This window comes from Anastrepha ludens, chromosome 5 (assembly GCF_028408465.1).
Source record: "Anastrepha ludens isolate Willacy chromosome 5, idAnaLude1.1, whole genome shotgun sequence".
Classification (NCBI taxonomy): Eukaryota; Metazoa; Arthropoda; class Insecta; order Diptera; family Tephritidae; genus Anastrepha; species Anastrepha ludens.
Window position 1 is genome coordinate 90,816,993 of NC_071501.1, and position 27,610 is coordinate 90,844,602.

The 27,610-nt window shown below is 35.8% G+C and overlaps 2 protein-coding genes across 2 annotated transcripts; both read right to left on the bottom strand.

Annotated features, from left to right (window-relative positions):
- Window positions 1-358: 358 nt before the first annotated feature.
- LOC128863169 (UDP-glucosyltransferase 2-like) lies at window positions 359-12,704 on the bottom strand. Its single transcript, XM_054102169.1, has 4 exons — window positions 12,562-12,704; window positions 2,287-2,533; window positions 1,666-2,112; window positions 359-1,590 (listed from the first exon to the last, which is right to left on the bottom strand). Exons 2-4 carry the CDS (start codon window positions 2,531-2,533, stop codon window positions 647-649), a joined length of 1,638 nt encoding a protein of 545 aa, XP_053958144.1. The 5' UTR covers window positions 12,562-12,704; the 3' UTR covers window positions 359-646.
- A 7,218-nt stretch (window positions 12,705-19,922) lies between these two features.
- Window positions 19,923-27,115, bottom strand: LOC128863410 (UDP-glycosyltransferase UGT5-like). The gene is made up of 4 exons (XM_054102544.1): window positions 26,866-27,115; window positions 25,078-25,524; window positions 20,868-21,025; window positions 19,923-20,806 (listed from the first exon to the last, which is right to left on the bottom strand). Exons 1-4 carry the CDS (start codon window positions 27,113-27,115, stop codon window positions 20,078-20,080), a joined length of 1,584 nt encoding a protein of 527 aa, XP_053958519.1. The 3' UTR covers window positions 19,923-20,077.
- Between the last annotated feature and the right edge of the window lie 495 nt (window positions 27,116-27,610).

Sequence of the window (27,610 nt, forward strand, 5' to 3'; positions counted from 1 at the left end):
CAACGAAACCAAAATTGCACGTAATTAGCTGTTACAATATCGGCACCATAAACAACATTCACAATTTCAGCCTGACCAGGTCTGGCTTGCATTTTGGCATTTATGAAAGAAAAACTGCAAAATGTACCGAATTTTCTTTATTATTAACACCCTGTAACTCACAGCTGAATGGAATAAGTAAACAACAGCAAAAGATTTTTTAGAGCGAAATATCGCCTTGACAACGAGCATAAACTTTAAAATGTTGGATCAAGAAAATAAAGGATTTCTTGTTTTCCCCAAACCCGCTTCGCTGTTTTTCTTATTCTTAAAGTCCCCATTCCTTTTTCTCCCTCCTTTCATTCAAAACGCAACAGAGTTAATCTAGTCGTGCATGATTGCTTAGTTTTTTATTCAACTATCCTAGAAGTCTGCTGACAAAAACAAAATTGTACCAACAACTCACTGATAGCGCCACAAACATAACAACAATTTCTTACACTAAGAAAATTGCGCATTTGGATTTGACTCTTAATCGATTACTACAGATTGGTAATAGATAGTGTTCAAATTCTTAAATACGATAAGAATGCTTAAACGCCTAATAGCACTCCATTTTATAAGTTAACTCAACATAGCCTTATGTATGGGATTGCAACGCCTTGTGTTAGCCCGCGTAACGGTATTTATTGCTTGCTTTCAGGTCTATTTGTATCGCTTTCGTGCCTTGCGTTTTCGCCTTACTAAAGCAAAGGATTTGTTTTACAAATTCGAAAGCTGGAGTCTTCAGTTCGCTTAGGCGCAGAGGTATCCACAATGCCAAAAGCAACAGCACAAGCGCACAACCAAAAACATCCAACAACAAATACTGATAGAGCGGCAAATAAGCACTGTGTGACTTCAAATGTGATGCGCCTTTGTGTCGGGCCACATATTCCATCCAAAAGGAGGCCTCCTCCAGTGGATCGACGAGGTTATCGCGGAATTTCTGTGACATTTCTAACGCCTTCTTCTTGTAGATAGGATCGTTGACAAGTAGTCGGAGATTCTGTACCAGATCTTCACTGGTCATTTGGCCGAAATGCAACCAACGCGCATAGCCACCCTGCACCGAACGCATTGAATTGCGGTGTTGATCGCCAAAGAATGGAATGCACAGCATCGGCACACCCCAGTGGATGCCCTCTTGTGTGCCGAAGATGCCACCGTGCGTAATGAACACCTTCACATTCGGATGGGCGAGTATGTCGTTTTGTGGCAACCAACTTTGGATTTTCACATTGGATGGCAGATGACCAATTGATGAGTTCTCGAACTTCCAAAGCACATTTTGCTTAAGCTGGCTGAAGGCTTTTAGTATGAGATTAATTTTTTCTTGAGGCATTTCAGTACTCTTCATGTACGACCCCAAACTGAAATAGATGACGCCTTGTGTGGAATTGTCCAAAAAGTTCTGTAAATCTTCTGGCAGTGGCTTGCGTTTCTTGATATGCACGCCAGCTACATCCACCAGACCAGGCATACTGGGACGCGGCACATCCGTACTGCGGTGACTGTTGATCAACATCATGGAAATATTCTTCTCCAGAGCGCTCACATGCGGTAGAGGGCCTGAGATGATTGATGAAAAAATAATTATATTAATACCCTTAAATAAAATCTCAAATCTCTCTCGTCTCAACTTACCATCGATGTAACCACCGAAGTGGCGCTCAGCCATCTTCTGCATCTTGGGCATGTAATACCAGCGCCTCAGCACCGCATCATACAGTGACAAGTATGTGTTATAGGCCCGTTGCAGGAAGGTCATTTGATCTGTGTAAGCGACCAGCAAATGCGGCACGGTAGCCCATGGCGTCAACAGGCCCATCGCATGATCCATATTGTCCGCATAGCCCATTGTGCCCAGCGTAACGACGGGACATTTGAATTTGTGCGCGAACATGAGGAAACTCTCGTGATAGAATTGCTCCAACACGATAAGATCAAATTCCAAATCCTTGCTGGCGATCAGAGATTTCACCTTTGGGTCGTTGAATGCGTGCTCCGAGCTAAGTAAGCCGACATGCCAATACATTTGCAAGTTCTCGAAATCACTTGTGAAATGCATTTTAAAAATGTTCTCACGCGGTCCTGGAATTGAGAAGACAGAGAAGGCTATATTTACTAAAAAGGTGGCGTAAAAGAAAATCAAGAATTTTAAAACTAATCTTTCTGATTTTTATTCTTTTTTATATTTTTTTTTACGAAAATATTTGTTAAACTCAAATAAACTATTTGATTCACAAAAAATCTACTTGCACTTACGATGAGCGGCAATATCCAGCTTTGGATCGATAATGATCTCCGTTAAGTTTGGATGTGGCTGCTTGGCGGGATGGTTAGTCAATGTAGTGACTTGGTGTCCACGTCGCAACAAGTCTTTCAGAAAGTGCTCCATCCACATCCAATGGCTGGGTGCCGGGAAGGGTCCCATAAACAAGATTCTGTAACCAGTACACGTTAGCGGCATCAGGGCTGCCATGACGAGGAGGGTTAACCATGAAAGTTGCATCTGAAAAAATTAGAAAACAAAAACTGTTTTAGACGGGAAATAAAAGGGAAACAGGAAGTAGAATTGTAAAAACTAGCAACAGACAGATAAGTTAGTTCACGAAGAGGTGCGTGGATGGCAAAAATGAAGCCTCACAGGAAGGGCAGGTTTGTTTTACTAATTCGAAAACTGGAGCTTTAAATTGGCTTGGGTTTAGTGCCAAGATCAACAGCACACGTGCAGAACGAAAAGCATCCAATAACTTGGGGGTTTCTGGGCTGCTGAAACTGGAAGTATTCTTAACTTAATTTCTTTAGATCGATCACAGCGAACTGGTTAAGAAACGCAATCGATCTCCAACTTCATGGAGGAACTTCATAAGCTTTAGCTTTTTGAGCGAATAGAGATATGGTAGTTATTTAGTAGACAGAGAGCATAACTGGTTTTACAAGGTGACAGAAGTTGAAAAATCATTATTGTAAAAGCGGAATAAATGAGGATTTAAGGGAGGCAGCTCCTCCAGTATTTTTTTTTCAAAATTCATTTACAATCTAAAAAATATCTTTTCATTGTTTTAAGCTTAATAGAAAGTCTAAAAAGTCCTTATAAAGTCAGTGAAAAAGTGATGAGCGTCAAACGAAAGATGAGTAAGAACGAAAACTTTAATCGCGTTTTTCTCGAAATAAGTTTTTTCGCGCTGCCGAATATACCTCAAAAAGTAATAAAGATATCAACTTAAAATTTTACAGGAATATTCTTTGACATATTGACCTTTGCATATATGTCAAAATTTTACATTAATTAGTACTAAAAATATTGTTTTGATCAATTTGTAAAAAGTGTGATTTTTTTCTTTTTTACTTCACATTTTTTTCCTTTTTAATTCAAATTTTTTTCCTTTTTACTTCAAATTTTGATTTGGTTTTCCAAATAGGTAAGTGCAAATCGGAACAACTTATTTTGATGGAAAATTTTGGTCTGATTGATTTCAGTTGATTAAAAGAGGCGCAAATTAAAGAAGCCTCGTTTGAGTAGCTGTAGCGCCACCATTTTTTTATTTTTGTTTTCAAAAAATTTTTTGTATATTCATTTAAGCATGAATAATAACATGTAATTTATTTTAAGAAAATAAATACTCTCAGTTTCCCGCAAAAAATTATTGAAAAACTCGTTGTCTGGAGTAGCTGCCCCCTTAAACAGGCATCTCTATCTCCGGCTTGGTATGGAAAGCTGTTATGGGAAAGGATAGCACTCAGAGATTAATTAACTAGATTTATTGTGAAATGATGAGTTTTGTACATTTTCCAACCTGGGAATGCTACTTAAGGACTATGAGAAGAAAACCAGAAGTGGCCAATTGCGGTGAAAAAGTATGTGTACTCCAATTTTGTGTTATAAAAGTGGAACAAACAAATAAGTTTAAGCTTAGGTAGGTAGGTGAAATGGTTGAAGTGCCAGTCTGACACTCCTCAAGTAGCACTGAAGCACCATTATGAGACCTCCAACAGGCAGATATCTACAGCCAGCCAAAGCTGTTGAGATAACGGAGAAGATTAAAGTTTAAGCTTATTTTAGCTGAATTATTATTTGTGGTAACACCTCATATGGAGGATGGTTCCATGTGTAGAAGTCCACGCAAGTGGGGAAAGTTACTGATCGCCATTCACTTGGGAGTGGCCAGGACGACTCTTCTACATATGGTTCAAGCAGCTCACAACGGCCGGGATTAGCCCACGTATCCTCTGGGTAGCTTCCGAACACCAGTTCGGGAGTGAGCTAAAGTGAGAAGGCGAAACATTCCAGGATAGCTGGTTGTGCGCTGGGTTTGGGACCCGCCACTTAAAAATCCCCCCCCAATGAAAAGAATTGCAAAGCCTCGGATGAGAACTGCCTTTACTGATGACGACCCCTGCAAACGAAATAAGGAATATGATTTGAGAGTCGCAACGCGAGCCATGTGGGATCGCTACAGAGAGCTGAAAAAGGAAGAGAGACGTATTATCCGACAGAAGAAACGAGAGGCCGAAATACGTGAGTGCGAGGAGCTTGAGATGCTGGCCAATAGGAACAACGCCGAAAATTTTACCAGAAAGTTCGGCGGCTTACGGAAGGTTTTAAGACCGGGGCGTTGTCCTGTAAGAACAAAGACGGCGATCTGGTGACTGACGTACAGAGCAATCTTAAATTATGGAGGGAACACTTCTCGAACCTGTTAAACGGTGACAGCTGCGCATGTCATAGAGAATGTGAAGATCCCGATACCCCAATCGTTGACGACGGAATTGGCGTTCCGTTACCCGACCATGACGAGGTGAGAATAGCAATATCACGGCTAAAGAACAACAAAGCCGCGGGCGCCGACGGACTGCCGGCTGAGCTATTCAAACATGGCGGCGAGGAGCTGGTAAGGTGCATGCATCAGCTCCTATGCAGAATATGGTCGGATGTAAGCATGCCTGCCGATTGGAATTTAAGCGTGCTCTGCCCAATCCATAAGAAGGGCGATCCTGCAATTTGTGCCAATTACCGCGGGATTAGTCTTCTAAATATCGCCTATAAGGTTCTAGCGAGCGGATTGCGTGAAAGGCTGAAGCCTACCGTCAACCAACTGATTGGACCTTATCAGTGTGGCTTCAGACCTGGAAAGTCTACCATCGACCAAATATTCACAATACGCCAAATCTTGGAAAAGACCCATGAAAGGAGAATCGACACAGCTGCATTCGACAGTACGGAAAGGAGTTACCTGTATGCCGCTATGTCTGAATTTGGTATCCCCGCAAAACTAATACGGTTATGTAAGATGACGTTGCTCAACACCAGCAGCGCCGTCAGAATTGGGAAGGACCTCTCCGAGCCGTTTGATACCAAACGAGGTTTCAGACAGGGTGACTCGCTGTCGTGTGACTTCTTTAACCTGATGTTGGAGAGCATCGTACGATCCGCAGAACTTAATCGCTCAGGCACAATTTTTTATAAGAGCGTACAATTGCTGGCGTATGCCGATGATATTGACTGGATAAAGAGGCAAAGCGAATGGGATTGGTGGTGAACGAGGACAAAACGAAGTACCTCCTGTCTTCAAACAAACAGTCGGCGCACTCGCGTATCGGCACCCACGTCACTGTTGACAGTTATAATTTTGAGGTTGTAAAAGACTTCGTCTATTTAGGAACCAGCATTAACACCGATAACAATGTCAGCCTTGAAATCCAACGTAGAATCTCTCTTGCCAACAAGTGCTACTTTGGACTAAGTAGGCAATTGAGTAGTAAAGTCCTCTCTCGACGAACAAAACTAACACTCTACAAGACTCTCATCATGCCCGTCCTAACGTATGGCGCAGAAGCTTGGACGATGACAACATCCGATGAAGCGACGCTTGGAGTGTTCGAGAGAAAGATTCTGCGTAAGATTTTTGGACCTTTGCACGTTGGCAACGGCGAATATCGTAGACGATGGAACGATGAGCTGTATGAGCTTTACGACGACATAGACATAGCGCAGCGAATAAAGATCCAGCGGCTTCGTTGGCTGGGTTATGTCGTCCGAATGGATACAAACGCTCCGGCTTTGAAAGTATTCGATGCGGTACCAGCTGGTGGTAGCAGAGGAAGAGGAAGGCCTCCTCTGCGTGGGAAAGATCAGGTGGAGAAGGACTTGGCTTCACTTGGTGTGTCCAATTGGCGCCGGTTAGCACGACAAAGAAACGACTGGCGCGCTTTGTTAATCTCGGCCAAAATCGCGTAAGCGGTTTTCGCGCCAATTAAGAAGAAGAAGAACACCTCATATTGCACATAAAATAATTTCGTTACTTCATTTGATTGAAAATTGTCGAGGATATTCAAGGACAAGAACTTTGAAGAAGATTTTTAAGGTGTTTTTCCACAGAATGATTACGAAAAAAAGTTATGTAATTATATTCATTCTTCTGTACATTATCAACTTTGTTTATGAAATCACCATCCCCATTCAATCTTTAAGGTTGTTTACAAAATAATTCAGACGTTCTGAGGAAAACCGAAAAACGCAACATTTTTATATTTGAGCTCTAGTTTCGCCCTATACGAGTATATGACTTGCAGTTTCGTGCATTCATCGATTTTCTCATATGTGACACAAAAATTAAATTAAAAGGCACGCTGACACTTGTAGGGAGACTTGTAAGGGACTCTTGAAGAAGACTCTTGAAGAAGACTCTTGAAGGTAAGACTCCGAAAGTAATGAAGGTAAAGTAATGAAATTTAGGTTTGTGATAGTGCATTTACCACTCACAAAATGTATTTTTATTAAAGAATTTGACATTCGTGAATGATATTCAAGGACACAAATTTTAAAACACGTTTTTACGTGTTTTACCAGAACATAAATAAAAAAGTTATATTATTAAAAACTATTAAAAAGTGTTTTACGATTGTATGCACTGTCCCCATTCATTTGATACTTATATTTCTATACCTTGCATAATTTTAGTTTTACGTATAGGAGTTTTTGAAACCAACATCATCTACTTTAAAAAAAAAAGATCACGCATTAAAAACAAAAAAAAAAAACGCAAATGTATTATAATTGAGCTTTAGATTCAGGAGTATATCGATTGCCTGATATGTGGAAAAATTGTTAAATTTTGTAGGCTCGCGGTCAAAGACAATATACATATTATATGAACCTCATTAGAGGTCGCTTTTTCATGACAGAAATAAAGGTTGGTTAAGTTTTAAGGGCCGCTGTTGATTTCGAATAAAATCCATTTTTTTTAGTAAATTATAATCATTTCTCTTTATTATGATAATACTGGTATGACTCAATCACGTATGGAACAAAATATCGGCCAAATAACGGTCGCGGCCTCGGCGACGCACCTCCATCCGATGGTATAAACTTTCGATGACGCTGAGGCATAATTGAGGTTCTATGCCGTTAATGTGCCGAATTATCTCATCCTTTAGCTCTTGAATTGTTACTGGCTTATCAACGTACACCTTTTCTTTCAAATAACCCCAAAGAAAGAAGTCCAACGGTGTCGTTGACGTTTAGGTGTGGTTCACATTCAACATCGGCCCTTGAAACTTAACCACCCTTTACAATCGGAAGTTTGCCATTGCTTGCCGAGGGGCGACCCCTATTAGAAAAATGTTTTTCTTAATTTTGGTGTTTCACCGAGATTCGAACCTACGTTCTCTCTCTGAATTCCGAATGGTCGTCGCGCACCAACCCCTTCGGCTACGGCGGCCGCCAGTTGTTATTGTTTATAGGGAATATATAAAACATGAACAATTTGATTCACTATACAATCTGATAAAATAGGAAAAAAAATATTTCAAACTTTGGTTGCGATCCATAAAAAAAAATAAGTTGGTGCCACGCCCCCCTTTTAAAATGCCTAATGATTTTCGTCTTAAGTATGGCCAGATGGTATAACAGATTGCGCCTTCCGAATTCGCTGTGTCTTCAGGCCTCGAGGCAAACAAACGCAAGGAAGAGGAATTATTTGTTTGTGAAGAGGGAGAGTAGGCAAAAGCAATAGAAACTTCCAAGCACAAGAAATTTTACGCACACAAACACACTTTCTTACCACGGCCTCATCCGCATAAATTTGCAAAAAACTGAATTTGGAAGCTTTATATTATTTTGTGCTTTCAAAATTTAACACCTGGCACTTCGTTTTCATTAGTTTGTTTAACTGTTTTCAAAAGGCGCCAAGTTTAGTTATACCTCATAAAACTGGTAAACTCCATTAATTTTACTGCTACCAACTCCATTTCCAGAGAGTCTCATTCGACCGTTCATACAGGGAGATTTTTGTTGCTTCAACATTGCGAGTTCTCTTTTGGTGTTGTTTTTAGTCTAAAGTCAACAACAACATTGAGCAAAACGAGAATACAAAGGGTTTCGACAGAGCACCAGCATCACAAGTAACGAGTTGAAGCAATAAATGTTTCCCTGCATGAACTCGGTCTTACTAATATGTACTTATTGAAAGCCTGCAAATAAATGTAATTTTTGACACCTATTTTCCAGCTCTACCAACATATGCTTATTTAAACTAGTTGCTTCATCTAGTTGCCACTCGCTAACGCTTGGCAAATACATAGAAGAGGCCTTGTATGAAATTTCAGTTTCCCAACGTAAGCGAGAAAAGCACTTCGCATGGGGAGGTGCTATACCGCTTTTTCATATACCTACCAATTTTCACCATAAGTACTTTTTACCCTATCTTAAAGACTTTTAGAAATGTATAGGTTTTCACATTTTGGCCTACATGCCAGATGCCACGCCGCATATATATCGGGGTTAAAATTTCTGCACTGAAAGAAGTTATTAATTTCGTTGCATTTTCCATTGACATCGAGCGAACTTTACATTCAGAAAAGCGATTAAATATTTATTTTAGTTTGGCGTATTTGAATACTTATACCCACACGCATTCACATGCATCTCACACCTACTCGCATCACTTCCATTTCCCACATTTCGTACGAATTCGCAATCAATGCAAGCGCAGATTCCGAATTTTAACAGCAAACGTTTAGGGCCTGCCAAAATGCGATCACTAGTCGAACTATGCCAGCTGTCAAAACAAAACACCGCCCAAAACTCGAAAAAATCGCAGTTAAAAGTCGCTTAGTTTCACTAATGGATTGGTTGCCATTTTACGATATCTACCAAGCAATGCCAACCACTTAATTTGCTATTAGCATCAGTTAATATCTTCAAGTTTGGCACTTAATTCAAGCAGTCAATTTAACAATCTGAAATGATAAACTCATCCATTAACAAATAATGAAGCAGCTGCAGTAAGTACATACGAGCATTTCAAGAATTTATCGCACGTGAGCGCACTTGAAAACTTCAGCCAGCAACGGCCACCAAACGACCCCAACTGTTGGCTTGCGCTTGCGTATTCAATAAAAACAGCTGTTATCGAAACAAGAATGGCTACATAAAAACATACATACATACTAAAAAGAATATGATTTTTGCTTTTGTTTTGTGAGGCATTCAATTGCTTCCCCAGAAATCGGCATTCCATATCGCCTATATTTTGACTGCACGCTCCGAGCGAATGTCTCTGGAATAATCGCAGAGCAGCGACCATAAAGTAGGCAAATGCTAGAAAAGTTCACATGGTTACAGTACAGCATATTTTCGTCATCATAAAGTCATTTAAATACGTTTGCCCATGCATACAAACACAAACGTATTGAAAAGTGATTGGAGTGACTAAATATGAGAGTCCCAAAAAAAAAAAAAAAAAACACTCTTGGTGAGAGTTGCATGTATTCAAGGTTTTGTTATCAGGTCACAAACTTTAGCAAGCAACAAAACACTGACAAAGAAATTTCAAGTGTTCTATTGTACATTAACTAACAAACGTGCCTTACTGATTGGACTATCTTTACTTTCTATTTTTTTGTTTTTTGCATTTTTTGGAAATCCTGATTTATGTAGTTATATAGTGAAGAGAAATTGTTTTTATGTTAATAGCGATAGGCAGCTTGGGGCAGACAAGTGTCACTACTTTTTGATAAATAAAATTTGATTTATTTGTTCTTACTTTTCACAAATTCAATGCGCATTTTTCCGCCCGAACACTTGATAGAGGATTTGCATTCGATAATGACATTTCAGCAGTCATTGGGGATGTGTCAGACACCCGTATTAGAAGAGCTACTCTTAAGCAGCGTTAACTCGGCGCCCACAAAGATTCATTGCAGTGACCTGGGAAATATTTCTCAAGTCGCGTTTCCACATGTCCTTAAATTATCCTGATCTGTTGGGGAATTCAATCAGCTCCTCATAACAGATTGTATTTAACTATTCAGATGCTCGAAAAGTGATTCCCCAGAACCTTAAACGCTAGAAGTGTTTATTTAATGGTGCCTTTTGCTCGTCTCTACAACTCTTGCAATATGCGAATGTGGCTGCCAAAAAGCCAAGAGTACACTCATCCGTTGATATTCTCTTAATCAGTCGTATATCCCTTTTGGAAGCCTCAATAAATTTCATGTTCTGTGTTAATCGATTGTTGCCCAAAAAATAATTAATAAATAAATAATAGTAAATAAAATAATCGGCAGGCATCTGAAATATTCCATCTACGAACAAGAAACCTTGAAAGGCATTTTGGTCAGCGATCGCCGATGACTGAACCCGGCCATGGAATAAGTGTTCTGACCAGTAGAATCTGTGAACTTTGCTGAAGCTACATAATCATGAAGCCATGGAATAAGAGTTGCATTCAACGGATTCTGTCAACATTACTGAATCTATACGAGTATAATCAGCTAGAAGTCATGATTTCGCTATGCAGTAGAGGCAGGCTCTTGTGAGTCCATTCTAGTGGCACAAAATATTTATGGCTGCTTCTGTTCTTTCTACACGAGTATATTTTACTCTAGCTTTCATAAGTGAATTAGATGCTGAGAGTGTATTAAGAGTACTTCTGAGAGTGTATTAAGAGTTTTAATACAACTGAGCCCTAGCAGATTTTCGGATTCATAGAAGCATATTTTAGGCTAGTCAATACAGAAATGAGATAAATTTGAAGTTTAAAAAATTGTGTTTTAAAAATTTAGTTCTTGATCTAAAACAAAAATTGTTTTAAATTTTTTACTCATTTTAGTTCTACAATTTAAAAAAGATAGTTCTAATTTAGTTCTAAATATTTGACTTCAACTTTAAAACAAATTTTCTAAATTTTTGACTTTGTTTTAGTTCCTCATTTAAAAATTATTCTTCTACTTAAGTTCTAAATTTTATACTTCAGTTCTAAAACAAAAATTCTGAATTTTTTTCTTTGTTTTGTTTAACATTTGAAAAAACAATGTGTTCTTATTTATTTCTAAATTTTCTCCTTCAGTTCTAAAAAAATATTTTCTAAAGTTTTCCCACAGAAAAGAAACAAAGAAACACATTTTGTTCTAATTAAGTTCTAAAAACTGCAGTTCTAAAAAATATTTTATATTTTTCATTTTATTCTTGTTCACCATCTAAAAATATTGGTTCCAATTTAGTTTTGAATTTTTTACTTTAGTTCTAAAAAAATATTCTAAATTTTTCATTTTATTCTAAATAGTTCACCATCTAAAAAATTGGTTCCAATTTAGTTCTAAATCTTTTACATCAGTTCTAAAACAAATTTCTAATTTTTCACTTTATTCTAGTTCTACATCTAAAGAAAAAAATATTTGTTCTAATTTAGTTCTAAATTTTTTACTTCAGTTCTAGAAAAATATTCTAAATTTTTCATTTTATTCTAAATAGTTCACCATCTAAAAAACTGGTTCCAATTTAGTTCTAAATTTTTTACTTCAGTTCTAAATTTTGTTTTTTTAATTTTCCTCTTTATTCTCGTTCTATATATACAAAAAAATTCTTATTTAGTTCTAAGTTTTTACTCTGTTCTAAAAACATTTCGAAAATGTTTACCTTATTCTAATCCTACTTATAAAAGAAATTAGTTCTAATTTAGTTCTAAATTTTTTACTTCAATTCTAAATTTTTTTCTAATTGTCTTTATTTGAGTTCCGCATCTAAAAGAATTACATAGTTCTGATTTAGCTCTGAATATTTTCCTTCAGTTCTAAACAAAAGTTTCTAAATTTATACATATAAAAAAATTAGTTCTAATTTAGTTATAAATTTTTTACTTGAGTTCTTAATTGACTTTAGATCCAAATTGTTTACTACAATTTAAATCTAAACCTATAAACTTGGTTCTAAATATTTTTGTCCAATTCTATTCCGAATTTTTCGTTATATTTTGCTCCATATATATTATAAAATTATTTTATATATAAGATTTGTATATCTAATTTTTTTTTGTTTTTTGCAATTTTCACTTATTTGTTATTTTCTGTAACATCCGTTTAAGAAATTACTTAAAAATCACTTTTTCCTGCATAAATGTTCACTAATCAATTCAGGTGAATGAGTTTTTATATCCAGGTACCAATACGAGTATATTCTTGCACCATACGCAAATGTATGTATTTTTTCGTCACAAATATTCACTTAATTAATTTATATGACTTCTTTTGATTTACCTTGAATCGGAATTATTACACGCCCAAATTAATTTTCTTTTTATTTGCGAGTAACTTCTACTCGGCGAATTTTGCCTGCCTGCTTCAACAAATCAGCTCAGAAGGACACAACGAATTTTGCGCTTAGCGCCCGTCGGACTTCAACTAGCAGCAACGACTGGCCAAGACATTGAAACGCATCGGCGAAGAAAGTTTGCTCTCACACATCTTTCTAGGTTTGAACAGAAGCACATTTTTGATGGTAAATAATTTCTTTTTATGACTTTGTGATGATTAGGCTTCGTTTGTTGTTTTTGTTTTTATTTTTTTCACTCAAACTTTTCATTCATTTTTTTACGCTAGGCAAGAAATGCTGGTCGCAATGCAAACTGTACACATTTTGCAGAATTCTCGAATAGCTACTATGAGCTGATAAGAAGTAGCGTTTGAATTAGTCGAAAATCGAGTATTAAGAAATATAAAAAATAAAATGTGAAAAGATTTCGACGGTTAGATGATCTATGCAAAAGTTGAACTTAATAAGAACAAGAGTTCGCAAAGGTAGCCAGACTACGCATCTTTATAGTTATATATACAAGTATGATAATGTTTAGTTTTGGGTACAGTTCTGTTGCTGTCTTACACGATTGAGTGTCTATTAGTCCTCTCCTAACCTGTATTTTGAAAGAGTTTCGTGTCTTTCCGGGAGCTTAGGTAAGCATCCTGACTCACAAATCGATCCTCTGCTGAAAACACCTCTTACTTCGCTATTGCATTCAATATACTCGACCCATAAACGGCACACATTTATTTTGGCTACCTGCTCCGACTTTTCACGCTGGTCGTAGGTAGCTAATTGCCGAACAGATTTTGTGTAAAGCTGGCCACAAACAGGGCTCAATTCCCAGCGATTTGTACCTAGTCCACAGCACACACACTGTACACAAATCCATAAACTATCATTTCGTTGCGATCATCGGCATGTGAAACTAAAAGGCGGATGACGCGATTGTCTTGCAGTTATTTACCTGTGCATTTAGAAAAAACGAAAAAATGAAAAAAAAAACAGTCTCGATGAAGGAATGGTTGCAGAATAGGAGCAATCGTTCTCAGGAATTATGGAAATGAGGAGTATACAATTTTTTTATTAACACTTGTCATTTTTCTACTTCCTCTTATTTCGACGACGGTCAGTAAAAAAAAATGAGAAAATTCATAAACTGCGCCGAAAACTACAATGAATCCCAGGTAAATGAAAATTTTCAATTACTTGGGATTTATGCCCGCACTTCGCCATACACGAGGGACTTTCTTCGAACTGCAACAAATCGCTGGGAATTGTGCCTTGTTTGTGACCAGCTTAAGGAAAATGTGATTCCAAAAAATTTGGAAAAAAGTTAAATTCGGACAGAGTTACATTTATCGGAGCATCAACACCATTGACTAACCAGTTGAGAACAACACTAAAAACTTCTTAATCACAGAAATTTCTGAAAGAAGCATTAAAATTTATTCGGTAAGGAGAAAAGGGCAATCAGTATGTCGAATATCAAAATGTGAAAATCAAAAATTAACGTACTTGACAAGACGGAACTCTTATCTGTTAATGATAATAAACTAATCAAAGGGCACCGCAATGCGTACGACGGAATGGGGCCCGAAAAGTTAAGGGGACTCAGAGTAAAATGGGGCTTTCCCCTGGGCAATTTCCGATTGCTTTATGTGGATTGCATTTTATAGGTAGATGGTTTAGAAAAACGAGAAGATTGGCTCACAAGCATTGCGAATGAACTACTAATAATGTAATTTAAATGCGTAGTTATGCAAACTTAATCTATTATCGAAATACACTTCCAAGTTTTTATTTTCCTTAACCTCAGTAAGATATGAGTTTGCTATAAAATGAGATGCCCTAGAGGTTTCAAAATCTTACGGTAAGTTACTTTGTGACACTTTTCGATATTTAAAAATGCTCGGTTAAAGATCGATGAGAGTCAACAATATGAGAGTCATTGTCTGGCCGCGAAATAATTCTAACACTGGCTGAAAGACCTAGCCCCTTATAGTAAAACCTAAAAATCGTTTTGAATTCTTCGGTCAAATTTCTTTGCCATTTTAAATTTGCAATATTTTGCCCAAGTGTTTTTAGAGTAAATAAAAAAAAGAGTTAAATACATATCGGAGAGGAATATGTTGTTAGAGTTCATGTAGTAAAATTTGACGAAGACTAATTTTGTAGAACATCTTAAGCCATTATCTTTCTCAGGAAAGGGTAATTATGGTACCTTCTTCAAAAATTCCTAATAAAAACGCACTTTAAAGGTCGCTAAAGGGTTCAAATGTTCTAGGAAATTAAATGCCATACAATTTCACTAGCGGTCCGCTCAGACAAAATCTTTGTACGAAGAATCTGTAAATCCACAGAGACCTTGAGAGGAACTCCAGAACTAGAAACAAATGATTTCCAGCAAACAGCAACCGTAGCAAACATTATGCTCCTCTTTTACAAATATGGCAGGAATATCTTGAGAAGGCTTGAATGTTAAAGCAAAAAGGAAATTTTTTAATTGAGGGTCAATGGAAAATCTTTTTGAAGGGTTTGGAAAAATCTGCATAAATAGAGTCAATTTGAAAACGTCTACGAAACAATGAATAGCAATCCTCAGTGAAAACTGAAAAATAAGAAATTTTACTATAAATTAAAAGCCACAAGAATCCAAATTTAAAATTTTGTACAAAAATAAAAAAAAAATCAAGTTTCTAAAACAAAGTTTAAGGAAAATTTTAAGTTTTTAATTAAATTTTCTAGAAACATATTTTGTATCGTATTAATTGGTATTTCTGGAGGAAGTGTCCAACACAGTCAGCAAAATAAAAATACATTGAAAAGCAAAACATTTTCAAATATGAGCGTGATTTTTTAGCAATTTTAAATATATTTTTTTTTGTATGTTAAATTGTAGAATAATATGTGAGACAAAAGCAGAGTACTTGAAAAAGCAGTACTTTTTCCGATTTTTCGGTTTTGAAAAATTATGCAGGATACACGCTTGAAAGGCAGTGTAGTGCTGCAAGAAATATGTAGGACGGCTATTGACCATCTATCGGAAAAGGCTCAGCCATTAAGCCAAAAAAGTGCATGCATAAGTTGACTACCTGCGGTCTGCTCTTGGGAGGTGAACTTCGCGTCAATTCAGCGAACGCTGGGCAAGTACCCAAACTTGTAAAGTCGCGAAATTTTTCTAGCCACGAGTGGATCGAGGCGCTCGACGGATCTACTGAGGTTAACCAAATCTCAGCTCTTGATTTTCGTGGGTACCCTTACAGGACATTGCTCGCGAGGTATACATGCTGTGAGACTTTGGCATTACTTCGAATACTTTTTGCGTCAGTTTCATGGAGGATAAGTACTTTCATCATCTTAGCACCTTCTCCCTAACTGCCCTGCGGAAACATCTTGCTGATAAATTTCATCAGTAGTATGAAGCATTTAACACCACCGTAAATTCCTCATCGTTCGGTTGTCTTGACCAAATACATATCTCCACGCTTTCATAGTGTAGTATCGAGAAGAGTAGAGGACACAAAGATTCCTTAAAGTCGAACTGATAACCTCTATTTTCATTCATTAAGAAAGTCATGAACTTTTAATAAATATTATTCTTGAAACTTTTCGACAGTTCAAGCAAGGAAGTTGACCGATGATTGAGACACTGAGCACGACTCGACTACTTATTTTTTAACTTTTTTTACAATTTACCATTGTTTAAACTTTTTTCTTTCAATTTTTTTATTGTTTTTATTTCACTTGAAGATTGCGTAATCATTAAAAAAAGATGTGCATAAGTACATTCATAGGAAAAAGATTATAAATTTCATTTACCTAGCGCCAAAATATATTTATGTCATTTGTATAATGCGTGTATATATGTGCATATGTATGTTTGGGAACCTCTACAAACTAATTAAAAATATAAAAATTGTTTGCATAATTAAATTGGTTTAGTTGAATTTATTTATTTAGTTGCAAAGTCTTTCAAATTTTCTTTGTTTTATTTTATGCTACTGAGAAACATTAATAAATAGATTATCAGTACATCAAGTATACGATTTTATGTTTGTATATAAAGTACAGCGGTCGCCCCTCGGCAGGCAATGGCAAACCTCCGAGTGTATTTCTGCGGCGGCCGCCGTAGCCGAATGGGTTGGTGCGTGATTACCATTCGGAATTCACAGAGAGGTCGTTGGTTCGAATCTCGGTGAAAGCAAAATTAATAAAAACATTTTTCTAATAGCGGTCGCCCCTCGGCAGGCAATGGCAAACCTCCGAGTGTATTTCTGCCATGAAAAAGCTCCTCATAAAAATATCTGCCGTTCGGAGACGGCTTGAAACTGAAGGTCCCTCCATTTGTGGAACAACATCGAGACGCACACCACAAATAGGAGGAGGAGCTCGGCCAAACACCTAACAGAAGTGTACGCGCCAATTATTTATTTTTTTTTTATATATAAAGTACAGCACGCGAAAAAACTATATCACCTCAATATTGCGACCAGTTTTTTATTTTTTATTTTTTTTCGTTTTTTATTTTCCTTTTTTTGATTTTCTTTCTTCTTTTTATTGTCATTCTTGCCTCATTGTCTCACAAAACCCATTAAAACCAAATTTTAGATTTTATATAAAATCTATAAAAATTCACAAAAATATATGGAGAAGATGCACAACATACTCAGTCAAAAAAATTCTTAAAAATCTATGTGACTTTGGCACACTTGAAACTTGGACTTTATTATAAAGGGTTTTCCAATAACAGATGTTACAGGTAAATGGATTTCGCTATCGAGAGATGATTAACGATTTTTTATGGCCGAAATTGGATGGTATTGATCTGGTCAACGTTTATTTTCAACAAGACGGCGCTACGTGCCACACAAGCAACGAAACCATTGATCTTTTATTGGAAAAGTTTCGAGACCGTGTTATCTCTCGAAGCGGTGATCACAATAGGCCACCGAGATCTTGTGAGTTAACACCTTGTGACTTTTTTCTTTGTAGCCACGTGAAAGAGAAGGTCTACGCCAACAGCCCAGGGTCAATTACAGACCTCAAAGATGGAATTCGTGAGGCTATCGAGGACATGGGGCAGCCACTTTGCAATTCGGTTATGGAAATGGAAAACTTCATGAAAAGGATATTGTCCTAAAAGCGTGGTCGTGGTGGTTATTTGTCTGATGTTATTTTCCACTATTAATGGCATACCTTTATAATGAAATAAACATCCGATCATTTGTATTAAAAAATAGCATTTTTCCTGGAATATCAAAATAATACCTCTGGTTGGAAATCCCTGTATTAAAGTTTAATGCGCCATAAAGCTGTGGACCTAGATTTTTTTTTTTTAATACTCAGAATCAAAAGTTTGAAATTTTAATGCAATTTTACCGAATTTCTATAAATTTTGTAGGACATTTTAAACTTTAACTTACATGGTATTTGTTGCAAAGCTAAAAAAGAGAAAGCAAAAACAGAAAAGTTGTTGTTGTTGTAGCAGAAAAGTAGTCAACGCTGATCAAAATATTGAGGTAGTGTTGTCTTTTTGGCGCTGTATATAAGTATGTATGTACACATATACAGGGTGAACTTCACACTGCTTGTATCTGTAAAACAGCTCATGACATCAACGTCAAAGTTGTTCTAATGACAGTTCAATATATTGTTAATAAGCCATCAAAAGCATTTGCCTCTCAGTTTTGTTGAATTTTTTTTTTCTGTGATGGAATTCAAACGTAATAGTGTGATGGCGTTATATTTGGCTGGAAAATCACAACCAGCCATTGTTCGTGAGCTCAGTCACCTCAAAGTGAACAAAATGTTTGTGTATCGCACTATAAAACGTTACAATGGTAGTAGTAGCATTGCAAAACGCTATGGGGGTGGACCAAAAAAACCGCAACAAGGCCAGGAATGGTTCGGAAAGTGAAGGCTCGACTTGAACGAAATCCACGTCGAAGTGGAAAAAAAAGGGCCAAAGAACTGAAAATATCGCAAGACAGCATTCGACGCATATTGAAAAATGAGCTCAAGGTCAAGGCTTACAACTTCCAAAAAGCACACGATCTTTCGCCCCAGCAAAAAAAGTTCGACGCGAAAGAGCAAAGGAGTTGTTGCGCTTGCCCGAACGTGGCGAATTTCCTAACATTGTGTTTTCTGGTGAAAAAATTTCCCAATTGAGCAGTTCATAAACACTCAAAACGATCGTGTTTACTTGGCCGAACGCTCATGTGAGAATTTGACTCTACGTATGGCCACTCGAAGCAATTTCACATCGCAAGTAATGGTTTGGGCCGCAGTGACCGCTGATGGACGCTCTCCAATCGTTTTTATCGAGCCTGGTGTCCAAGTGAATGCGACTTATTATCGTGAAAATGTTTTAGAAGCTGCTTTAGAGCCGTGGACACGCAAACATTTCGTTTGTAGAGCATGGACGTTCCAACAGAACCCGGCACCGTTTCATAAAGCTCGTGTGAACTAAGAATGGTTAAAAAATCATGTTCCACACTTCATTTCGTCCACATAATGGCTTTCGAATTCGCCAGACGCAAATCCGATGGACTATTCCATCTGGTCCATTTTGGAGAGGAAGGTGAGGACTAAAAATTATGCCAGTACGGATGCGCTGAAAAAAGCATTTATATGAGAATGGGCCAAAATACCTCAAGATCACATTCGTGTAGCATGCAACTCATTTTTTGACCGTTTGAAACTTTAGTCAAGGCAAAAGTTATGGTGTTTTGATATCGTTCACCCTGTACATACACATGCACACACATACGCACAATATACCTACATATATGTCCTGTTTATATTTTGAATAAACGTTCTTTCTTTGCGTGAAAAAAAGAATCTTATAAAAATTTGCTGTTTTGGCTTATCGTTGCAGATAATTCCGGTTTAGTCGAGCTGCACTTGGGAGCCACTTAATTCTCATTAATTAATAATATCAAATACGATGCCGCAGACACAATAAAAGGTTCGAAAAACCTGCAAGAATATTCGTGATTATATTCTACGTACAATTGCATATTTCTTTGTTTACTTTCTAATAAGTAAACAACTGAGTGGGCGGTAATTGTTGCTGATAAGCGGCAATCAATAAAAGGATAGGACTTCGCAATTTTAGCTGGACGGATATAAACTCGTAAATTCTTAAGTTGATACTACCAATCATCCATCATTATTTACTCAATATTTGTATGTAAAATGTGGTTTGCGTGAAGCTTATCGCAAACGCGGCATGATTTTAAGCGCATAAAGATAAGCTGGCTACTACTTGAACTTTCCCAAAATCAGCAAGTAGAAGAAATAAAAAAAAACTAGCAAGTGGAATATGAAGTGTATAAAACACATTTAAAATACAGTTCTTTTTAATATTCACACGCATAACCTTTTCAAATATATTAACAATAATTTCATATCAATCACATGAACCCAAATTCAGCTTGATAGCGATTTTCGCACCAAACTTCATTCACTTCATTACTGCTTTTTACGCCTCATCATCTCCAACGACTTCCGCCTTGACAACGCCAGCCGCTGACAAGCTTTTACTACGCCAGCAATTAACGCAATGACCAAAAATAACAGCACCAGTGCGCAGGCCAACACATCCAACAACAAGTACTGATAAAGCGGCATGTAAGCGCCACGAGACTTCAAGTGCCATGCGCCCCCATGTCTTATCACATATTCCAACCAAAAGCCAGCCTCTTGCAAGGGATCCATTGGATTATCTCTAAACAGGCGCGATGCCTCCAATGCTCTGCGTTTGTAATTCGGATCACTGATTAGCAACTGTATTTGCTGCACCAAATCTTCACTAGTCATTTTATTGAAATTCAAAACGTCTGCATATCCCGCGCCAGCCACTTTCATAGCATTACGGTGTTGATCGCCAAAAAATGGTATGCACAGCATTGGCACACCCCAGTAGATGCCCTCTTGTGTGCTGAAGATGCCGCCATGCGTTATAAATAATTTCAAATTATGATGTGCCAGAATATCATTTTGGGGTAGCCACTTATAAATTTTAACATTTGGTGGCAACTGTGCGATGCTGGAGTTTTCGAATTTCCACAAGACATTCTGTTTTAGTTGGGCAAAAGCGTTTAAGAGAAGCTCGATTTTCGCCGCTGGTATATCGGTGCTTTGTAGGTACGTGCCAAGGCAGAAGTAGATGACGCCATGCGGTGAGTTATCGAGATAAGCCTGGAAAGATAGCAGAATAATATGCTAAGTGAAATATTTACGATGTTCTTGCAAGTCTAACCTGTAAATCTGAAGGCAGTGGTTTAGCTGGCTTAATATGTATGCCGCCAACATTTACTAGACCGGGCATGCTGGGCCGAGGCGCGTCCACCCCACGATGGCTGTTGATCAGCATCAGTGAAATATTTTGTACAAGTTCGCTTACTTGTGGAAAAGCACCTGCAAAGAGAAAGTGATTTGATTTCTAACGAAGGACAGCTAATGCGTTGGGGGTAACTTTTATGCTCATAAAAGGTCATTTAGTTGCAAATACACTGAGCTTACTGAGAATCTCTAAATCGAAGATTCAGCTTTAAACAGAACTACAAACTGGATTCTGAAGTATTAGTGATCTGGCCAACAGTTCAGACCCAAATAACGATTTTTGTAAAAGCTGGTGAGATGAGGATAGAAATCATTTAACAATTTTAGTGGAAATATCACGCAGTGGGCGCACACTTCAAAATGAGCCTTAGCTATTATAGGACTCTCAACCAAGACCTACGTACATAAAATATCCTATGGAAATAAATTTCTAAGTCATGGGCTCAAAAGACCTTGAGGTCGAAGGGCTAACCTTATCCTTTTTTAACCTGTCCTGATTTTACCATCCAAGCTATTTTATGTCAAGTGATGCATGTATTTTTGATATGGTTTTGAATTTTTCTAAAAATGGGGTTTATTTCTAGGCTTGAGTATAATAAGAATTAGACTGAAAAGGTAATAAAAAAAACTAAAAATGTTGTTAAGGTTAAAATTTTGGTATGGAGTTTTTTAGAATATTTTGACACATCACAAAAAGAAAATGTTCAAGTTATTTCTGGCAACACTATGCGTGTCATCTGTTATTGCTCATCATCTGTTTCTTATTCACCATCTGTTTCTAATTCTTTTTCTTCTTGTTACTGTGACCGCATTAATATCGACTTGTAAATTTCTAAATAAACTTTATCAAATATATCAACTGCAATCTCAATAGAAAATTTAAAAAAATTAAATTTTTAGAAAAAAATCGTGTATGATAAAATACCTAAAAAAACATAGAAGCTTTTTTTATGACTGTTTATGGAAGAATATCTTTGGTTCTTTTTAACATTTTGACAAATCACAAAAACAGAATTAATAAATAAACCTAAAAAAACACACTAAAAAAAATTTTTATGATAAAATACATAAAAATTAGTCAAAAAACAAATTTTAAACAAATACATAAAAAAAAAATTTCGCAAATCCCAATCAAAAACAAAAAAGCTGTAGGTTGTTTTTACAAATCACAAAACCAAAACAAGAAAAGTGGTAACAAACACATAAAATATTCTTCACAAATCACATACAAAAACAAAGAAAAAATTGTGAACAAATACATAAAATTCTTTCATAAATCACACACAAAAAATAAATTAAAAATTTGTTGTCCACAAATCACAAACAAATTGTGAAAAAATATATAAAAATTTTTCCGAAAAAAATTTTGTTATAAAAGTTCATTTTGAAGACGGTTTTTTATAACTTAAAAAAAATGTTTGCAAAAAAAATTTTTAAAGAGGATACAAATGCATTTAAAAACCAATTCCTCAAGTTTATTTTATTCGTAAAGGAGGTTTTTTTACAAATAACAAAACACAATTTGCAAAAAAAATTAAAAAAAAAAAAAATAAATTTCCAAAAAAGTCTTCCAAAAAAACATTTTTTTTTAATTTTAAATTTTCCACAAAATTTTTTTTTTAATTTTCCACAAAAAAAATTTTAATTTTAAAAATTTTCGAAAAATTGTTTTTTTATTTAAAAAATCTTGCAATTTTGTTCATTTGTATTTTACAAATATTCCAAACAAAAATTTTTTTTATGTTAAAAATTAAAAAAAAAAAAATTTAATTTTACTTTATTTTAAAAATTTGACAAAAAAAAATTTGTTTGTATTTTAAAAAATTGTAAAATATAAAATTTTTTTTGGATTACCTGAAATATAATATAAACATAAATACTATATACACATAAGGATTGATTAGTATATTAGTATTAGCATATCAGGCTTCTTTCCCTATACAGTCGCCAGTTAACCATCATAATTTCCACACCCTCAACAATTAGTTGCTCCTTAAACCGAAAAATTACCCATCAGAGCTGGTTCACTCAAAAGATGGGTGAAGTTGCTCAGAGTGCACGAATTGAAGATATTAGTGAAAATGCTCAGGAAAAATGGATATGCCGTGAAAAAAAACTTCTCAAACGTCTAAGTAAATCGAGTTGCGCTAAATTTTTAGACCAAAGTTATCACAATTGGCAAGAACATCAATAGAGTCCATGCGAAGGGGCTTTGGCTGTTGAAATGATCAAGTGGACTCACTTCTGCAGTTAACCCTCTGTTGGGCACTCGACAGACTTTTCTGGCAAGACTTTTTCGACTTTGGACGCGAATTTAACATATTTCTAATATAGTTAACGATTTCAGCTTCCAGGAAGATCCCTAAAATTTTATTTGCTATGGATTTATGGATATAACCTTTTAAAAAGGATCCTCGAACAAGACGACAAAAGACCAAACCCGGGTGCCCAAATGAAGGTTTTAAAAAAGTTGTCCAATGGAGTTTTAATTTGGTCTAATAAATTTTGCAAAAAAAAATTGAAATTTCTTACAAAGTAGACTGAGAGCAGTTATGGTAAATGGTTTTTTGAAAAATCCCTACACAGCCCAAAAAAATTCCCTACTTTTCCCTACGCTGACACCAAATTTTCCCTACCAAATTCCCTACATTTTTTTCTCCTGTGTTTACACTATAATGAGGCAATTGCAACGTCAAAATTGAATTGTTTGCTTAAGATTTTCGGTACAGAGCTCCTGCAGTGCAATCAGTTCTTATTGGAATTAGATCCAGCAGTTTAACCACAAGCCGCTCGCTTTCCTCGTCGAAAAATCTCACCATGAGACACATATGCTTATTGAGTCCGATGTCTGTGCTCTCATCGATCATTATGGAAAATTTGCTTACTTTTAATTTTTTAACTATATTATATTATCTTTTTCCTCTTTTGCCAATTCATTTTTTATTATGCTGGTGCACTTCTTTCTTCCGAGCTCAGAGTTTTTTATTATTTCAGAATCGGGCACGATTACTTTTAAGAGTGAGATTAAATGGTCCACCACTTGCAGCGCAACATTATGCTCAGCGAAGAACATGCTAAGTCTTATTTCGAAATTTCTGGAACCATTTGGTTTACTCGCTTTTTCTAAAAAAAGCTTTTTATTTTAGATGTCTTTTTAATTGCCTTCATATTTTTTGGTGCATTTTTGTTTCGGCGTGCTTCTGTAAATCAGACTTGCCACAGCTCAAAACTTTGTCGAACGCAGTGCATTTGCATTTGAATGGATCGTTAGCCGCCACTTCAAACTAGTCACTAAAATTGTGGTCGTCAATCCACTTGTTATTGAACTTTTGTTTCCGATACTTACATTGTTTTTCTTGGTGTTCCTCCGAAGAGTCAATCGAAGAGGAGGAGCTAATTTCTGTAAAATAACCTTACTCCAAAGCGAAAAGCACCAGAAAACGTGGGACAACTAACAATTTTCGCGGAAAGAAAAAATCGTGCTGGCGTTAACGAAGAAAAAAAAGGACAATGTTCCCGTATTCACGCTTTTAAAAGTATGCTGCCATAAGGAAAAGAAGTCTGGCATGAAATCTTACTGCGGATTTTTATTTTAAATGAACTTTTTTAATTTTACCCCGCTGTTTTAAAATTTTTTCTGTCCTTCATGAAAATTCCCTACATTTACAGAATTTAAAAAAATCTGTCCTTTTTCCCTACACCCACATTTTTCGACAAAAATCCCTACATGTAGGGAATTTTCCCTACATTTACCATCACTGACTGAGAGACTTCCAACTACTGTGAACAGCGTGCAGTCCACGGATTTGCCTTATTAGAACTCAAACGTGAACGACTGCAATATTTTCAGTACTTCGCCCGGTGTGTTATCTCACTAGCACAAGCGCATTTAGTAGTAAATTTGATTCGCGGCATTTAATAATAAATTGACTAGTAAATCGTTACTGGTATTCACGCACAACAGTATGCACAAGTAGTCAATATTTTGGTGACGGTTTTGAGTGGTAATCTACACGCAACAGAAATGCACTCACATTTTTGGCGATAGTATAACGAATACAGATTCATAGAAAATTACCCTCTTATTATGTTTTGTTTTTATATAATTCATCTCCAACACTTCTCACCTTCAATGAATCCCTCGAAATGCTGCTCTGCCATTTTCTGCATTCTCGGCATGTAATACCAACGCCTGAGCACAGCATCATAAACTGAGAGGTAGGTATTATAAGCTCTTGCGAGAAAGTCCATGCGATCTGTATGCGAGAGAAATAAGTGTGGCACGAACGACCAAGGCGTTAGCAGCCCCATGGCATGATCCATATTATCAGCATAGCCCATTGTGCCGAGCGTCACCACCGGACATTTGAATTTATGCGCAAACATCAGAAAACTTTCATGGAAGAACTGCTCCAAAACGATAAGATCGAATGTGATATGCTCGCTAGCGATCAATGCCTTAACATTTGGTTGGGCGAGCGCGTGTTCGGAGGTTAATAAGCCGATGTGCCAATACAATTTTAAATTTTCAAACTCACTTGAGAATTGCATTTTAAAAATATCTGCTCTAGGATCTGGGAAATAGAAAGAATTATTGAACGATATGCACTGCGTTAAATAAGTATAACACCGGGAGTTATTGACAATTTGTTAATTTTTTATTTAATTTTAATATTTTTTCTGTTAAAGTTATAGTTAATTCTCATATAAGTAGCATTTAATGCCAAGTTTCGAAATTTGCGCAAATTTAAGAAAAAAAATATTCATTCAAATTTTAAATTTTTTATCAAAATTTTTAGAAAAATTTTGTGTACACAATTTTATAGCCCATTGAATTTTGTGCGAGTTCCAAGAGATTGAAAAATCGCTCCAATTGCATTTTCTCTGATTGATGCTCGAACATTTTTTTTATATGGAAGAAAGCACCCAACACCCTAAAATTGTTTATTAAAAAGTGTGACTATTTTTGCGGTTTTTTCTTAATTTGTTTTTTTCACATTTCGCAAAAAGTTTGAAATTATAATTTTTATGTTTTTTTGTTTATAAAATCAACTAATTTTTCATAAAAAAATTATTCACGTGCAATTTTTTTTTTAATTTTGCAGAAAGGATGCAATTTAGTTTTGTATGTTGTTTTAGGAAAATCGACTCTATTTTCATAAAAAAATTATTCGACTTTTGATTTTTTTTAAATTTTGCGAAATGTTTCAAACTTGCATTTGTATGATTTTTTTTAGTAGAATTGACTATATTTTCGTAAACAAATTAATCAAATGTTGACCTTTTTTAATATTGCAAAAAATTCGAAATTTTGGCTTGCATATAATATTTTGTTAAGAGAATCAATTATATTATATTTCCATTAAAAATAATTTTATTAAACTTTTTTTTTAATTTTGTAAAAAGTTTGAAATTTGGACTTAAATTTTTCTCAATTACATTTTCATAAAAAAAATTATTCAAATTAAATGAGAAGCAAACAAGTTGTCAATAAGTCTCTGTGCTATACTTATTTTATGCAGTTTATATTTAGTAGCATATAAAAGTGGCGTAAGTGTACATAAAAGGTGGCGCAAAATTAATCATCCTTTTTGGGTAGATTTATGATTGGTGGCCAATCATATTTGACACTTGTAAAATAAACCGCTGCAGAATTCAAACAGGAGTAAACAGGAAATTTTTACTAAAAACATTAATTATTTAATAAAAAAATATTTCAATAATTTTTTGTTAAAAAAAAAAAATATTTTAATAATTTTCTTTAATAAACAAGTATTTCAATATTTTTTTTATAATAAAAAAATAGTTTAATATAAAAATATTTCAATAATTTTCTTTTTAATAGAAATATATTTCAATAATTTTACGCCGCCTTGTGCATTAGTGCATGAACTATAAATCCCCCATTTACTTACAATAATGCGTTAAATTGAAGTGTGGCTCAATAATAATCTGCGTTAAGTTTGAATGCTGCTGCTTGACTGAGTGATTGGTCAGTGCGGTAACCTGATGCCCACGACGCAGTAATTCTTGCAAAAAGTGCTCCATCCACATCCAATGGCTCGGCGCTGGAAAGGGGCACATGAACAAGATGTTGTAAGACACGCATGCGGATGGCAGTGAAAGTAATGAGTGCAGAAGCAGCAGTAACGCGTGGAGTTGCATCTGAAAGAGATAAACCGATTTTCAAAAAAAAGAGGTTGTCTGTAAAGTCGGTTTACTGACGATAGTTTAACGTGACAACGTCATAAGAAAATATTGATGGAATGGTTGCAATTTTCAAAACAAAATTTTAATTTTATTTGTTTGATAGATATTTTGTATGGATATAGAGGAGGAGGCAAATGGAATTGCAATGGAATAGGTCAAGTTACATTTACACAAACGTGAAAACTTACGAAACATTTATCAAATTCATGAAAGATATCTTCAATTTCGATTGTGCATCAGACGTTAATAAGTCAACAACACTAAGAGGCACCATCATCGATTTGACTTTTTCAAGACACATTACACTTGAAACACTCCCTTTCATTTCCTATTTTTCCTATCATCGTTTATTCTCAACAGAGAAATGGTTCATTACCATGCACACAGGAAGAAGGCATATGCAAATACAAGTATGTGAATTTATATACCTACATATGCGCATATACATAC

What these genes read in the sequence shown, in the direction of transcription:
- LOC128863169 (XM_054102169.1), bottom strand. Translation starts at nt 2,533, where the DNA reads ATGCAACTTTCATGGTTAACCCTCCTCGTCATGGCAGCCCTGATGCCG. An exon ending in GCTGGATATTGCCGCTCATC is followed by an intron (nt 2,113 to 2,286) that starts GTAAGTGCAAGT and finishes TCTCAATTCCAG; the next exon opens with GACCGCGTGAGAACATTTTT. An exon ending in CTTCGGTGGTTACATCGATG is followed by an intron (nt 1,591 to 1,665) that starts GTAAGTTGAGAC and finishes CAATCATCTCAG; the next exon opens with GCCCTCTACCGCATGTGAGC.
- LOC128863410 (XM_054102544.1), bottom strand. Translation starts at nt 27,115, where the DNA reads ATGCAACTCCACGCGTTACTGCTGCTTCTGCACTCATTACTTTCACTG. An exon ending in TTTCGAGGGATTCATTGAAG is followed by an intron (nt 21,026 to 25,077) that starts GTGAGAAGTGTT and finishes TTCTCTTTGCAG; the next exon opens with GTGCTTTTCCACAAGTAAGC. An exon ending in CACTGCCTTCAGATTTACAG is followed by an intron (nt 20,807 to 20,867) that starts GTTAGACTTGCA and finishes CTATCTTTCCAG; the next exon opens with GCTTATCTCGATAACTCACC.